The 16,333-nt window shown below is 40.5% G+C and overlaps 1 protein-coding gene across 1 annotated transcript in view; it reads right to left on the bottom strand.

Annotated features, from left to right (window-relative positions):
• Positions 1-16,333, bottom strand: part of PRODH (proline dehydrogenase 1) — a 142,422-nt gene that overhangs the window by 75,487 nt on the left and 50,602 nt on the right. The window contains exon 3 of the mRNA XM_063454610.1: positions 8,750-8,784. Within this exon, the coding sequence (XP_063310680.1) occupies positions 8,750-8,784 (35 nt within the window). The remainder of the gene's footprint in view (positions 1-8,749; positions 8,785-16,333) is intronic.

Here is a 16,333-nt window from a genome sequence, read left to right as displayed (position 1 = left end):
CTGTGTCATGGTGTGTGTGTGTGTATCTGTGTCATGGTGTGTGTGTGTGTATCTGTGTCATGGTGTGTGTTTGTGTATCTGTGTCATGGTGTGTGTTTGTGTCTGTCTGTGTCATGGTGTGTGTTTGTGTCTGTCTGTGTCATGGTGTGTGTTTGTGTCTGTCTGTGTCATGGTGTGTGTTTGTGTCTGTCTGTGTCATGGTATGTGCATCTGCCTGTGTCATGGTGTGTGTGTGTGTGTGTGTGTGTCTGTGTCATGGTGTGTCTGTGTCATGGTGTGTCTGATGGTATGTCTGTCATGGTGTGTCTGATGGTATGTGTGTGTCTGTGATGGCATGTGTGTCTGTCAAGGTGTGTGTGTGTCATGGTGTGTGTGTGTCTGTGTTTTTACTCATTTTTTCTTCCCCCCACGTCGTGCTGGTCTCCTCTTGACTAGCCCTGCCTCTATTGCTGAGATCATCAAGCTTGAGGATCTCAGCCAATCCGCACTGGCACAGGAAGCATCTATAGTGACCGTCTGAGTGTGTCACTAGAGGTGTCACTAGGAAACAATGTAAACACTGCCTTTTCTCTGAAAAGTCAGTGTTTACATTAAAAAGCCTGAGGACAGGCTATAGACACCAGAACCACTACATTAAGCTGTGTGTGTGCGCGTCTGCTAGTGAGTGAGCTTACTTGCGTGTGTGTGTGTGTGTGTGTGTGTGTGTGCGTGCGCGCGTGCGTCCCTGCTAGTGAGTGAGCTTGTGTTTTTAGGTCAATTAGCTGTGTATCAATGAGCTTGTGTGTGTCAGTGATATTGTCTGTGTCTGCATGTGAGTATGCTTACTGTATAATTAAACGTTTTACTCTGAAAGGACCAATATATTTTATATTAGAAAAAGCAATATATATATATATATATATATATATATATATATATATATATATATATATATATATATATATATATATATATATATATTACTCAATCATCTGGGGTGGCAAGACCTAGCCTTATGTATTACATACGACAATAAATGGTGCAATGACTTATGGGGCTGGTATAGATTTTTTTTTTCCAGGGCTGCTTTGTATCCCCAGTCTGGACCTGACCGGAAGCACAGTGAGGGGAGCAGGAAGCAGCCTGTGCTCAGAGTGCACGGCTCTCCTGTTCCCTAGCAGACAGAAAAACACCATCCTGGATCCTGCACCCTGGACCTCTTCATCTTCACAGCACCAAGGGGGGTTGCTTGCTGTGTGCATGTTTGTAAATTGGTGTGTGTGTTAAATTGCTGTGTTTGTGTGTGTCAATAAAGTGTGACTTTATGTAAAGTGGTGTGAGTTTGTGTTTAAGTGACAGTGTGTGTGTTAGTGAGAGTGTGCAAGTGACTGTGTGTGTGTTAGTGAGAGTGTGCAAGTGACTGGGTGTGTGTTAAGGAGAGCGTGTAAGAGTGTGCAAGTGACACTGTGTGTGTCAGTGAGAGAGTGTGTGTGTATTAGTATGAGTGTGTAGGTGACACTGTAAGGGAGAGTGTGCGTGCAAGTGAGTGTGCGTGCAAGTGTGAGAGTGTGTAGGTCAGTGAGAATGTGTATGTGTTAGTGTGTGTAAGTTAGAGTTAGAATGTGTAAGTGTGTATGCCAGTGAGAGAGTGTGTGTCTTATTGAGCTTGTGTAAGTGACACTGCAAAGGTAATTATTGCAATTTTTAAGAAACTGCAATAATTACCGTTCAGAATTAACTCCTTTAGTGGCTATGCATAGGGACTCCAGCGTCACGCAAAACCTGGCGTCACGGAAATACCATTGCGAGCGCGGCCATTGAGGAGTGAAGGCAGACCCAAGCCAGCACATAAAACATTGGTGCTGGACCCAGGTAAGTGACAGAAGGAGTTTTAACCCCTTCTGCACCACGAGGGGGGTGCGCTTGACAGAGGGGGAAGCCATAGTGCCACAATAACAAGTTTGTGTTCCTGGCACTCTAGTTATCCTTTAATGCCTACTCAGTGCGTCTCTTTCCCTAAATGGCTCTTCACTGTAATTTAGAGTGTAGTGAATAAACATCTGACGGAATATAGTTGCATTCATGAGGGGAGTGTAAAAATTTATGTGTAGCCTAGGGTGAATCCTTGCACGGGCCCTGCAAACGAATACCTAGAAACCACAGTGCGGCCCCTATCCCCAATTGACACAGTACAGTCCCTATCCCCTCCTCCACACAATTACTAATTTTTTCTACATCTGTGGCAAAACTAGATACAATGGAATCAATTCATTTTTAAGGCTGCAAGATGACACATGCCTATGTAAGACAGGCTTGCTGTACGTCCTTATTAAAAGGTCACTATCAACATTTTTATTCTGTGCACCAAATCATTTTTAAAGGGATTGAAGGTGATAAAATAAAAGGCAGATTGATGGTATCCATCACTTTATCCATTGGGCCACAATTAGAGAGTGGCATTGTACACATGTAAAAACACTGTTAATGCATAGCAATGCTGTAACATGGTGAAGCAGACAAAAAAGAAAAAAAAAGAAAAAGAGAACATACAGGGAAACGCTATAAATTGCAAAGGTTTGCAAGGTTACTGGTGTTCCCAGCTCATTATATAGTTGTCAGAATGAATGACATAGATTCATTTATTATTGTGGCCATGAAAGTGATTAACAGACATACACTCCTTCCTGCTCTTGTGAAAACTATGCTGCAGTATCCTTTCTGTGCAGACTGGAGACAGGTTGAAAATGGGTGATTTATTAATGTTAAGATGTTTCACATAGACCAGCAGCGGGCATATGTACCTTTTGCAACAATGCCTTCATTAAACATTTCACCACAGGTCCAGTTGCAAAACACACTGCAATTCTTTGTTTGCATTACGAGATAAACTGGTTTATGTTTGTTCGTTAATTCTCCTAGTATACACAACTTTAAGAAAATTAGCAGTGGAATGTGCAGGCAACCTCTGCCATCCACAATTACGGTAAATTATAAGTCTCATGACTCAGTTGCCTAGGGAAATTTAGTACAGGAGATTGGCTTTGAGTTAACTTGAAACTAATAGTGCAAATTCCTGTCCTATTGTGTTTTACACCCCACCTCCTATATTTATATTTAAATTCCCCCTCATAATATTGTAAAGCGCTACGGAATCTGTTGGCGCTATATAAATGGCAATAATAATAATATATATATATATATATATATATATATATATATATATATATATATATATATATACACACACACACACACAGTATTTTGTAATTTTATTGTTATAAAATGTGTTGTATATTTACAGTTGTTTGATATTCAGAGAGCATAGAATTTGAGTATTTTTTTTTTAACAAAAGGTTAAACTATAAATATTTTTCACAGCCTTTTTTTGCTCAGATTTACCAGGGATGCCAATATTAGTGGAGGGCACTATGTAAAAATATATATATATATATATATATATATATATATATATATACACACACACACACACACACACACACACACACACCTACCAATATATAATACCCAAGGTTGTCCATTACCTGCAAAAATTACATAAGTGTTTATTATAAATAGTTTTTTAAAATAGCTAAATCCTTAAAAGGGTTAAGACAGAATCCAGGCCTTTCCAATAAATGCTAAGGTTTCTGAGAAACAGAGTCTAATCAATAAGTATCTAATTTTTTCATCTGTGGCAAAAATATATAAAATGTAACCAATGCTTTTTTAAGGCTGCAAGAGCTATGTGAGACAGGCTTGCTGTACGTCCTTATGAAAAGGCCACCATCAACATTTTCCTATTTTGTGCAGTAAATCATTATTTAAAAGGAATTGTAGGGGATAAAATAAAAGGCAGATTGATAGTACCTATGATTGTATCCACTGGGCCACAATTAGAGAGTTTGAGGTAGTTTGTTCTCCCCCTGGGTCTCAGAAAACAGACATTAGTACAGAGTGTGCTACCTGCACAAAATTCTCCTATTCTTTAAAACACACTATTTAATTAGGGTTGGTAGAAATAGTAAATAATATATATATATATATCCGTACAGGCAGGTTTCCAATAAATGTTTTTCCTGCAGTGCTTTGCTCAGCAATAATCATAACTTAGTCTGCTACATTTTTTATTTACGAGTTTCAAATGATGTTCAGTGTTTGCCAATATGATTTGGGAAAGTGTTATGTTGCTGTATGACATTATTTCCTCCAGCCAATGCTCATCACGTAAGATGTAAAAAAAATAAAAATACTATCATGTGAAAAAAACAAATCATTGTTCACTAAAAGGAGGTAATTCACCAAGGACTGAATCTGGTCAACACAATTTGGTAACAACAATCAATTTGCAACAAAAATTTGAACATTTAACAGCACATCTCATTCGGTATAGTCATTTTTGTGTGCGAATGTTCTATAAAGTAAAAGGATCTGCATATTTATCAAGCAACCAATTTCATGTGTACATTTACATGTTCCTATTTTCAATAACCAACAATACAAAATAAAAAAAATAAAAATACAGATACATCAAATAAAATAAATATATTTGATGTATCAATTCTATATGGGATGTTTATGCATGTGCAGGACATCATTGTGAGATTTCATGAAGGCTTTATTATCAACCAATGCAAAGAGATAAATTCCAGTCCAGTCAAAATACATCCAACTACAAAGTATGGACTACTAAGTTTTATTGACAGTTCCGGTGTTTGATGAGCTTGACAAAAGACAGAGTTTTGCAAAGCCCTCATCCGTCACTAGGAAAAAAGGCTCTTGTGGGATCCTCCATAGACATCAGTGTTGTACGCTCACATAAACAAGAGTACAGCACCAACGCTGGCTTCTGGCAATTGAAGAGCCAGGAGCTGAAGAGGTTCTCAAAGAAGAAGAAGATTACAGAGCCTAGGGACAGGTTCAGAAAAAAAAAAAAAGACTAGCGTACTCTGCACCTCACGGCTACCGGAAGGCAAGCAAACAGACACCACCTGGGGACTTATATGCAAAGACCCCAGCAGGTGGCAGAACCACTTTAAGGCTTTAACTAATGCAATGTTTAGAGCCCAACAACAAGCTGAATTTGAATAGACACCTACCCTTGTACATGTATCTCACAGAATTAAGCAAAATATATTGAATTCCCATTGTGTTATATCAAGCTGGCATCAAGCACCCTGTCTGGCCAGCCTCAAGCATGGTCCTACTGCCCACTCACAGTGCAGGCACATCTAGTAATGCACTTGCACTGTGATACCTGATGACAAATCCCTGCTATCCCAAGATGTGGGACATCAGGGAACCAAATCAAGACCGATAGACAGAACCCTAAAATCAGAACTGTCCCTCCAACAAGCAGGACTGTCCTTCCAACATTTGGGACTATTAAGAGGCCTGATAATGTAAAAACATTTCATTAGGGCTCTCAAAGTCTTCTGTTTTTGCACATCTAACTTGTCTTGCTACAACTTCTTTCTTAGTTTACCTATTGAACAAAGTTGTGGAATAGGTTAGCATTTTATAAATAATAATTGCCATGCCTGATGATGTCATTCTATTTTTTGCAAACGGTGATAGTGTGATACTGTCACAATCACAGGGTAGACATAAAGAAAGAAAAAACAAATATTCAGTGAATATTCAGGGAGGCATTTTATCTTAATGACACATTAACTTTAATTCAATCCCACTTAGATTTCAGATATTAGTTCAGTGCTAATTGTTTATGTCAGTTCTAAACAGCCATTCTTGCTTTAAAAGATAAATGTACATACCCGTATTTAATAACATCCTGTAATAAATGTCTATAGATGTCTGGTGTCACAAAATAATTTATAGGCACATAGAAGTGGGAAAAGGTCAGCACAAGTGACATCTCCGGAGAGGAAAAATGCTTTTTTAAAAGGAGACTTTTCTATTTGCTCAGATAATACCCAATTAAAGCTAATTGAAACTAATTAAAGCACTATAGCCTCTTAGTGTCTTTATACAACACGCTATCAATTATTAAGAAAATTGCTCCTCATTATTTGCTTAGGGTCATGTTAATTCTGTCAGTCTTGTTATATTTTCTGTTAGTCATTTCATGTGGATGAACAAGTGGGGTAGAGATGTAAGAAAACTGTTGCTGGAGACACAGAGGCATAATGAAAATTCTACTTTGCATTTTATTTGACAGAAAAATGTAATTGGGCAGATGTTTATGGAATACGCGCAGACTCCACTTAACAGATTGAGAAACTTCTCGTTGACTTCCCGTTCACTCTCTGATCATGGTAATAGCCACTGTAATAAAGCTGAAAACCTTCTAAATACAGAGAGAAAAAGAAAGGGTTATTTCTCAGTGATATGTTTATATATGAGGTTATTTTTGATTTGTTTTAGGGGTTTGTAGGTCAACCTTTTTTGGACCAGTTTCAGAGCGACATCTAGTCAATAACCCTCTTCCACTTTAACCCCTTAAGGACCAAACCTCTGGAATAAAAGGGAATCATGACATGTCACACATGTCATGTGTGCTTAAGGGGTTAAAAATAAAAAGTTATGTTTTTCTTTTTTCTCCCCCATGTCCAGAGCGAATGAATGTGTGAGAGTACTAACAAAAGGGTTGCCTATATCTTAAAGGGACACTGCGTGCACTGTATCTGCTTCATCTCATTTAACTGGTTATAGTGTCCTTTAATTCTGTGTTAAGCACTTTTTAATTGTTTTATTGCTAACTAAGAGTCCAGAGCAGCCAATCCCCCTTGTGCTGCTTGGGCTAATGAGGAAGTATTAGCCTGAGCAGCAATGACCGTCTGTGATTGACTGAGAGTGTCAATGGAGTGCCTTTAGCCTATCAGAGCTCCCATTGCTGGCATGAATCGGTATCCCTACAAAGAAGTGTGTAATCGCTGCCTTAGCCACACTTCCAGTAGGGGCTGGCTATGGGTCGCCCGGAACCCTTATTTAGTGTTAAACAGCTCACAAAAGGTTTAACAATGAATGGGCAGTGCCAGGAGACTCCAGGCACTATAACCAGATTAAAGAGATTAGCAGTGTTTTTGCTTGAAATGCTGCCTATGCAGAGTAATCTGCAGTTTTGCCCAAAGGTGTAATTGCACCCCTCGACACACGTGGTTTACGCAGCAGAGAACTCCACATTAGTTATGTGCAAAAATATATCCATCGATAGCAAACTCTACTGTAATAGCGCCAACAAATAGAAGCCTATAGAACCATGTGTGTGACTTGCATGCGCACAGTCTACAGATGTGCCACCATAAGATCTTTTACCTCCCTCTCGAATGCCTGTCTTGTCCCACTATATTTGTACCTAAATCTTGCCTCATTCCGTAATTTCGCCTTTCATCATACTTGGTTTCCCAACATCCCCTCCCGTTGTCCACCCACACTTCCTCCCTCATGATTGGACCATAGAGTCAAACCCCATTATAGAATACTTGCTTGCTTTAGGGGTTGTATTAGATTTACTTTGGGGGTTTGTATATCAACCATTTTTGGATATGTTACAGAGTGACATCTAGTAGATAATCCCCTCTTCCACTCAGATTTAGAAAACAAAAAGTTTTGTTTTTACTTTTTTTTCTTTTGTCCAGAGCTAGCTAAATATGCATGGGCGGGTTATTAATACAAGTTAATTACTGTCCCTAAAGCAGGTTTGTTGGTTTTATAAAAATATTACACCCATCCCTCATTACATTCTACCTCCTACATGATTAGCCCTACTTTGCATCACTTCCCAAAGCAGAATGCCCCCCTCTCATCACACTGACACACATTGCCAGTCAATTAGCTTGTTAACTTTGTTCCTGAATTTTACTGGCAAAGCAAGAAATACACTCAGGTTCGGACTGGCCATCAGGGACACCGGGCAAATGCTCATTGGGCCGCGATGTCCATGGCCTGAGGCCGGCAGGGGAGGTCACAGGATCTCCCTGGCCGGTCCATGCAGGGCACACGCTGAGCGCCGGCCATGCCGTATTCCATGACAGGCTGGTGGGGAGATCACCAGTCCACAAGCAGTGAAATGCTGCCGCCGGCTGGGGAGGGAGACTGGAGAGAACCCAAAGGAGCACTATCTTGCAGCTCTGCCAGGTTCTTCTTGGGAGATCCAGAGCACTGCCATGGCAATGCTACAGGTCTCACGAGAGTGAACTCTAGCCCCACAGGCTAGAGTTCACTCACCACTAAGAACACCTGTGATTGCAGTATGGTCCCCCTCCCAGGCATGAGGTAAGAAGGGAGGGGGGATATAATGCTTGTTTTTTTTTTTTATTATTAAAAAAAATAAACATATATTGGTATTAACCTGCCTCCCCCCAAAACACAATCCCTCCGCGCACACCTCACACATACACACACACACACACACACACACCGCCTCACCCGCCCCGCACACACACACTGTACTGCTCACAAATGCACCCTTTACACACACTGCACACCTCTCACATACACACAGCAGCCCCCCAACACACTGCACCAAGTCAGGTACACATTAAGACTGAAGTGGGAAAAAGCAGGACTGGCATACTGCTCCATAACAGCCAATATATTGCTATTATTGATCAGTTGTCAGTACAATGTATAAACCAAAAAAGTTTAACTGAAGATAAACATATTTTTAATTACAACAGGGGAAAAAAATGTTCCGGTGAACTGATGTAAGGTATGACCAGTTGACCTGTACGCATACATGACCTTTTGTGACATTGCATTGGTCTGTGTGAATCAATCTGGTGGCATAGGTTGTCACAGGCTTTAAACTTACCATCATTTTCTTTTTCAGCTTCAGCAGTACAAGACCTATAAAACAAAAGGGGAAAGAGAATGAGAATCAAATAAAAATACACACACAGAAAATAGATGTTTGCTATACTGATAAGATGGACACACGGAGTGTAAACAACTAAAATAATGTTCATGTATATAACTGCTGGGTATAGGACTTTTCCAACTCCTAAAATTGCCTGTGCACAGTCGCACTGATTGCTGAACTAGATGGCAAATACCGATTTGTGGTCATGCTCACACACCACTCATAAAAGGTACTAATATAAAACAACAATCTACATGAAATACACAAATGAAAATTCAGACCACCCAGGTGCAGTGAGAAAATCAATAAATAAAAAAGGATAATTACTTCCCTTTTCTTAATCAGGTAAAACAAGAGGATTCCTCTTAATCCTCACAAATATAGAAACAGGGTAGAATATACCTAAATATAAACAAAATAAAAGAAAACGCTCATAGGGGATTAACGTAAAACACACGGATGCCCCTTATATTTATGTCACACTCACGAGATATATGAGGTTTTCAGGCACATCAAATTGATGAATATTCTTAGGTCCCTCAGGGTCAGAGTAGTGGTTTGGACATGTAAAGAATAATAAACATCGACATAGTGTAACTTTGTTATAAAAGTAAAAATCACAGCTTTAATGGTAGCACTTACAGTGTAACACTTGTAAAAAGGCCCATCAGAACAAGTTTTCTTCTCACATCAAGAGTGGAACGAAATGTCCTTGTTGAATTTTTCAGGTAGGCAGTACACAGTAATAAAAAATCAAATAAAATAACAAATAGTAATAGCAAACACTATTAGTCTCTACGCGTTTCGTCCGGTTCGCCGAACTTCCTCAGGAGTAGTGGAGTGCACTACTCCACTACTCCTGAGGAAGTTCGGCGAACCGGACGAAACGCGTAGAGACTAATAGTGTTTGCTATTACTATTTGTTATTTTATTTGATTTTTTATTACTGTGTACTGCCTACCTGAAAAATTCAACAAGGACATTTCGTTCCACTCTTGATGTGAGAAGAAAACTTGTTCTGATGGGCCTTTTTACAAGTGTTACACTGTAAGTGCTACCATTAAAGCTGTGATTTTTACTTTTATAACAAAGTTACACTATGTCGATGTTTATTATTCTTTACATGTCCAAACCACTACTCTGACCCTGAGGGACCTAAGAATATTCATCAATTTGATGTGCCTGAAAACCTCATATATCTCGTGAGTGTGACATAAATATAAGGGGCATCCGTGTGTTTTACGTTTTCTTTTATTTTGTTTATATTTAGGTATAATCTACATGAAATGCATTATTTAAAAATTAACTTAACTCCAGCTTGCACACAGTTAAAATTAGATCCTCTACTACATACTGAGATGCATGACATTTACAAAATAATGGAATAAGACATTGGAAAAAATATGGCATTACAATGGAGATAACATTTACAGAAAAATAAAATAAACAGCAAATGTATGAATAAAATAAGGGCTACCATTGCTCGGCCTTTATTTTAACCAGTAAATACCATATGCTCATCCAAATGTGATCATGAAATAATAATTTAATTAAATATAGTACTGTGATGTGCAAGAAATGGAAATTAACAGATTCAGAGAGGATCCATGGGAAAACCCATACATTGAATAGTGTATGGCTAGCTCCTATTGTACAACAGATATATCTGATGGAACATAACTAATGATCATTGGAGAGCTGACTGGCATAAGGGCAGGACTACTAGCATTCAGGATTTGTCGGCTGTTGCCTCAGAGCAATGTTCTGTTAATTATAAGCAGCTAGAGATGTACGGAGAAGTCTCTCGGCACAGTACTGCAGAGTGAAGTAAGGACTTGTGTAGAGCTTTTGCTAGCCCCACACAGTATGGGTTTGTTTATGGGCTAATAGCCCACAATCTCAATGCGACTCCAACAACCTCCATCTGCTAAACCAACATTGTTTGTGCCGACTGAGTACAAGCATCAATACAGAGAACCTTGAATTTAATATGCAAAAAAATTAAACAAAATGTAAAAAAAATTAAACACATTTGCGTGTACATTTGCCAAACATTGCCAGCTCTCCTCGAGTGTTGGGATCTTCTGGGCTTCTAAAAGATATAGGTTATATTCTTATACACAATGCAGACATAATTTAAATATTTAAAATATTTTTAAATATCGGTTGCTCGTACTCACAGCACTGACAATACTTTTCCATTATAGAGTATAGCGCATCATACCTCTTTTCTTCCCTTCATGTCCCAAGTTATATAATGTATTTAAAGGAACACTATACAGGGAGTGCAGAATTATTAGGCAAGTTGTATTTTTGAGGATTAATTTTATTATTGAACAACAACCATGTTCTCAATGAACCCAAAAAACTCATTAATATCAAAGCTGAATATTTTTGGAAGTAGTTTTTAGTTTGTTTTTAGTTTTAGCTATTTTAGGGGGATATCTGCGTGTGCAGGTGACTATTACTGTGCATAATTATTAGGCAACTTAACAAAAAACAAATATATACCCATTTCAATTATTTATTTTTACCAGTGAAACCAATATAACATCTCTAACATTCACAAATATACATTTCTGACATTCAAAAACAAAACAAAAACAAATCAGTGACCAATATAGCCATCTTTCTTTGCAAGGACACTCAAAAGCCTGCCATCCATGGATTCTGCCAGTGTTTTGATCTGTTCACCATCAACATTGCGTGCAGAAGCAACCACAGCCTCCCAGACACTGTTCAGAGAGGTGTACTGTTTTCCCTCCTTGTAAATCTCACATTTGATGATGGACCACAGGTTCTCAATGGGGTTCAGATCAGGTGAACAAGGAGGCCATGTCATTAGATTTTCTTCTTTTATACCCTTTCTTGCCAGCCACGCTGTGGAGTACTTGGACGCGTGTGATGGAGCATTGTCCTGCATGAAAATCATGTTTTTCTTGAAGGATGCAGACTTCTTCCTGTACCACTGCTTGAAGAAGGTGTCTTCCAGAAACTGGCAGTAGGACTGGGAGTTGAGCTTGACTCCATCCTCAACCCGAAAAGGCCCCACAAGCTCATCTTTGATGATACCAGCCCAAACCAGTACTCCACCTCCACCTTGCTGGCGTCTGAGTCGGACTGGAGCTCTCTGCCCTTTACCAATCCAGCCACGGGCCCATCCATCTGGCCCATCAAGACTCACTCTCATTTCATCAGTCCATAAAACCTTCAAAAAATCAGTCTTGAGATATTTCTTGGCCCAGTCTTGACGTTTCAGCTTGTGTGTCTTGTTCAGTGGTGGTCGTCTTTCAGCCTTTCTTACCTTGGCCATGTCTCTCAGTATTGCACACCTTGTGCTTTTGGGCACTCCAGTGATGTTGCAGCTCTGAAATATGGCCAAACTGGTGGCAAGTGGCATCTTGGCAGCTGCACGCTTGACTTTTCTCAGTTCATGGGCAGTTATTTTGCGCCTTGGTTTTTCCCACACGCTTTTTGCGACCCTGTTGACTATTTTGAATGAAACGCTTGATTGTTCAATGATCACGCTTCAGAAGCTTTGCAATTTTAAGAGTGCTGCATCCCTCTGCAAGATATCTCACTATTTTTGACTTTTCTGAGCCTGTCAAGTCCTTCTTTTGACCCATTTTGCCAAAGGAAAGGAAGTTGCCTAATAATTATGCACACCTGATATAGGGTGTTGATGTCATTAGACCACACCCCTTCTCATTACAGAGATGCACATCACCTAATATGCTTAATTGGTAGTAGGCTTTCGAGCCTATACAGCTTGGAGTAAGACGACATGCATAAAGAGGATGATGTGGTCAAAATACTAATTTGCCTAATAATTCTGCAGTCCCTTTAGAGTCAGGAACCCAAATAAGTATTTCTGACCCAATATTGTTAAAACCATCATTTAGCCACCTTTAAATTTATCAAAATCTTACCTTTACTACAATCTGCTGCTGGCTCTGCTCCTGAACTGCCTGCTTGGCTGACATCAGAAGTGGTGTTCTGAGCCAATCACAAAGCTTTCACATAGGAAAGCATTGATTTGGCTGAGACTGTCAATAAGACAGATCAGGGGCAGAGGCAGCACAAGCCAAACACAGCCCAAGCCAATCAGCATCTGCTCATAGAAATTCTTTGAGTCAATCTCCATTAGGAAAGTTCAGTGTCTCCATGCAGAGGAAGAGACACTGAATGGCAGTGCTGCACATAGTGGTCTGTTGGGACAAAGGGAGTCAGGCGGGAGAAGAGAATTGCCATTCCTGCTTTCCTGTTTGATTTGTGTGAGGCAAAGTAACCGCTGGGATACCTTTGGTCTTGTAGTGGAGGTTTCCTGTCCTGTTTGAAGTGGTTTCTTGGATCATGGCGACTGAGATCCTAAGTGCCCAGAACTCCCGCAGGAGCTGCGATCTTCATTCCGACATGTTCAGGCCTCTAACGAATGTACGTACCTTCAGTGGGTCAGGGATGAACTCCGGTTGTCGCTTCATCGCTCACCTTGTTGTGGGCGTTGGTTTGTATAGGGTGGAGGGAGGGGGCATATAATTGGTGGGGGTTCGGGTGAGGAGTTAGAGGGGCTCTTATAGTACCAGAAGTTGGGTAAGACGGACACGTAGAGAAAGGGTAGGCAAGAAGAAGAGAATAGTATGTATGGCAGGTGTTGTGTGCACCTGCTCAGCTGCATGTGTCCGTTCACGGGTCAAGGGATTCCTCTCACTGCGGAGTGGGCCACCCCTTGATCTCTGCGCAGAGTATTCGGTTTAAGTTACGATGACGCCTCCTGGGGCGTTTAGTCTGGGTGTTATACTGGCGACGGTGGTTGCAGGCAATCCTGCCTCCTCGTCTTAGAAGCAAGTCAATGCTCTAACCCTGGCAGTATTACCCAGTCAATGCGATGCCCGGGTTCTTTTTGGTGTGGGTGGGGACACCCGTGGGGTTTAAGGCCCTAGACAATCAACAAGCAATTGCTCTATATGGGGTGCGTGGGGATTGATCCCTCCCTGCTTCCTGAAGCGCAACTGCCCCTCAGTGTGTAGGTGCTTGGGGTAGCCATCTTAGGACGTCACCCGTCCTTGCCTGTGTATCTGTACATCCTCCCTGCCTCCTTCCTGTGTTGGGCCCGGATAAAAGGTGTTCAGCAACGGTGTTTTGTGTCCATATAATCTGTATCCTCTATACTCTGGGTGGGGGGGGGGGGTGAAGGAAATGTCCACTCATTTGCTAGAGCAATGCTTGTGTGCACTTTTTCGTGGTGGGCTGCGGTTCTGAGTGAGATCCTGCTTGAGATCAATTCTCCAGCCATCTCGGTGGGAGGTGTGTGCGGAGTCTGTCCACTGAGTCATCCCATCTCTTGGGGTGGTCTCAAGGTGGGATGGAGGATCCAATTTTGTACTATGACCTGTGGTAGAGCCAAGGCCTGCAGTTAGCATCTTCGGGAGCCTTGATCACAGCCCACGAGTCCCCAGCCTTGGTGTGCAGGCTGAACGGGTATCCCCAGTGGTATATGATTTTGCGTTCTTGTAGTAGATTGGTTATGGGTCTCAGAGCTCTACGGGCCTCTAACATCAGGGGGGACATGTCGTGGTATAGGCTGACTTCTGCATTCCAGTATAGCCATGTTTGGCGCTCACGTGCCCAGTTCATTATCTGCTCCTTTTGTCTGAAGGAGTGGATGCAGCAAACCAAAGTTCAGTGACCCGTTCCTGGAGTGTCGAGATATCTTGGCGGATGGCTATGAGCTTGGCATGGATTGTGTGCTTCAAAGATGCATCCGTTTTCTTGAACATGTATGAGGTGATGACCCGGAGGTCCCTCCGAATCAGTTCCATCGTAGAAGTGAGTCCCCTTGGTCTGATTCAGAGGTTCCCGGGCTTCTGGGACTAGGTGCCATCTCCACTTGTCGGGAGGCCGCATCATCTGTGAGGGAAGCCAGGGAGGACAGATAATCGTTCATTGGTCTGGGACAAGCTGCTGATATCGGGTTCCGGGGGGTATGGGGAGTAAATGCTTTCTAAGTTTGAGCCTTTAGGACCGTAGATCGTGTTGTGTGCTATTTTCAGGACCTGGTGGAGGAAGCAAAGTCGTTAGGCGTCCATCTTGTCCGAACACCAGGCCACGCCCCCCATTCATTAAGAAGTTAATGAATTAATGGTGGTGAGCTGAAAACCGAAAATTCTAAACAGCAAAGTTGTGATAACAGTGAGCAAAGTTGGAATTTTATTTCCCTGGAGTTATTTTGACCTAAATTTGAAAGCAGTTTTTTCAATTCAAAGTTTATTTAGTTAAATTAACGAAAAAATCCTACAAACCTGGCTCATCAATATAGCTATTTGCCAAGACACATATTGTGAGCAGCTATTTCAATGCAGTACCTAATTGGCTAACAGTGGGGGGTCAACAAGTGTCCTTTCAAACAAATCCTACACTGCGTATTTAAGAAGGTGTCAATCTTTGGGCTAGAATTATTGTTCAAACCAGACTAATAAATATCTGCCTTGACATCCATTAAAATTCCCAGCTAGACAAGAGTTTATGAAATAAGATCAGACATAGACTAGAATGAAGCCAGAAAGACTTCTGATTTGAGGAACAAGTAGTGAAGCGCCACAAACATAAGGATTATATTTTTTTAAATTTATTTTCTCCTATCATTATTCAGTCAGTTTGAACTTGGATGTTAATGTTGGCAAGATAAACACACACTTGGAAAGGAAGAGAAAAAAAAAAGTTTAAAGAAGGACATATCTGCATGTGCACGCATGTAAATATTATCTGTGTTAGCTCAGGCACACGCACATTGAAATCACACCATTGTGGAATGTCTTGTGACAGATCCCATCACAGCTTAAATAACTTTCAATGACTTTAAAACCAGTCATGTATTCACAAAAAAACAAACAAAGAAATAGAACACACAGCACAAAAAAGGCTCGTCTGCGTCAGCCAATGGCATTGAGGGGCGTGTGGGGATGTGAGTAATATTTTCCGCCAGCAAACAGCATCTGACTGCTTTATGTAACTGTGCTGCCAAATATCAAAACAACCCATATGATTGCATAATAGTGTGCAACATTAAAAATGATTTAAAATATTAAAACCAGCGGTAAACATGAACATAAATTGCTTGCAATGTTTTCTTGCTTTTAAACTAAATCAGTTTTGTTTACTCAAAGTTCAAGTTTTTTTGCAATTTATATTGTGGATCTCTGTAACCGAACATATTTGTAAGCAGTCCTGTTACATTTTTAAAAGGATAAGATTATGCCCAACACATTTATAATAGATAACTTTGTATTTGATTAGAAGTATTAATAGATGCCAGTTTTGTATTCATAGTACCAGTAAGAACACAGCAATGTTCTGGTGGGAACGTGTTACATATGCAAGGTTGGCAGAAATTTAAGGAAATGAGATAGCTGCACTGAGAATAGTATTTTCACTGACTGTTTTAGGGCAAATCCATTACTTTTCAGATTTTAAAATATGTTCTAGTATGTCACACACAATCTTAATGTTAGGGATAAAGCTTTGTATTCCCAACACTAA

This window comes from Pelobates fuscus, chromosome 5 (assembly GCF_036172605.1).
Source record: "Pelobates fuscus isolate aPelFus1 chromosome 5, aPelFus1.pri, whole genome shotgun sequence".
Classification (NCBI taxonomy): Eukaryota; Metazoa; Chordata; class Amphibia; order Anura; family Pelobatidae; genus Pelobates; species Pelobates fuscus.
The sequence above is the reverse complement of the archived record's forward strand: the minus strand, read 5'-3'. Positions and strand labels throughout refer to the sequence as shown.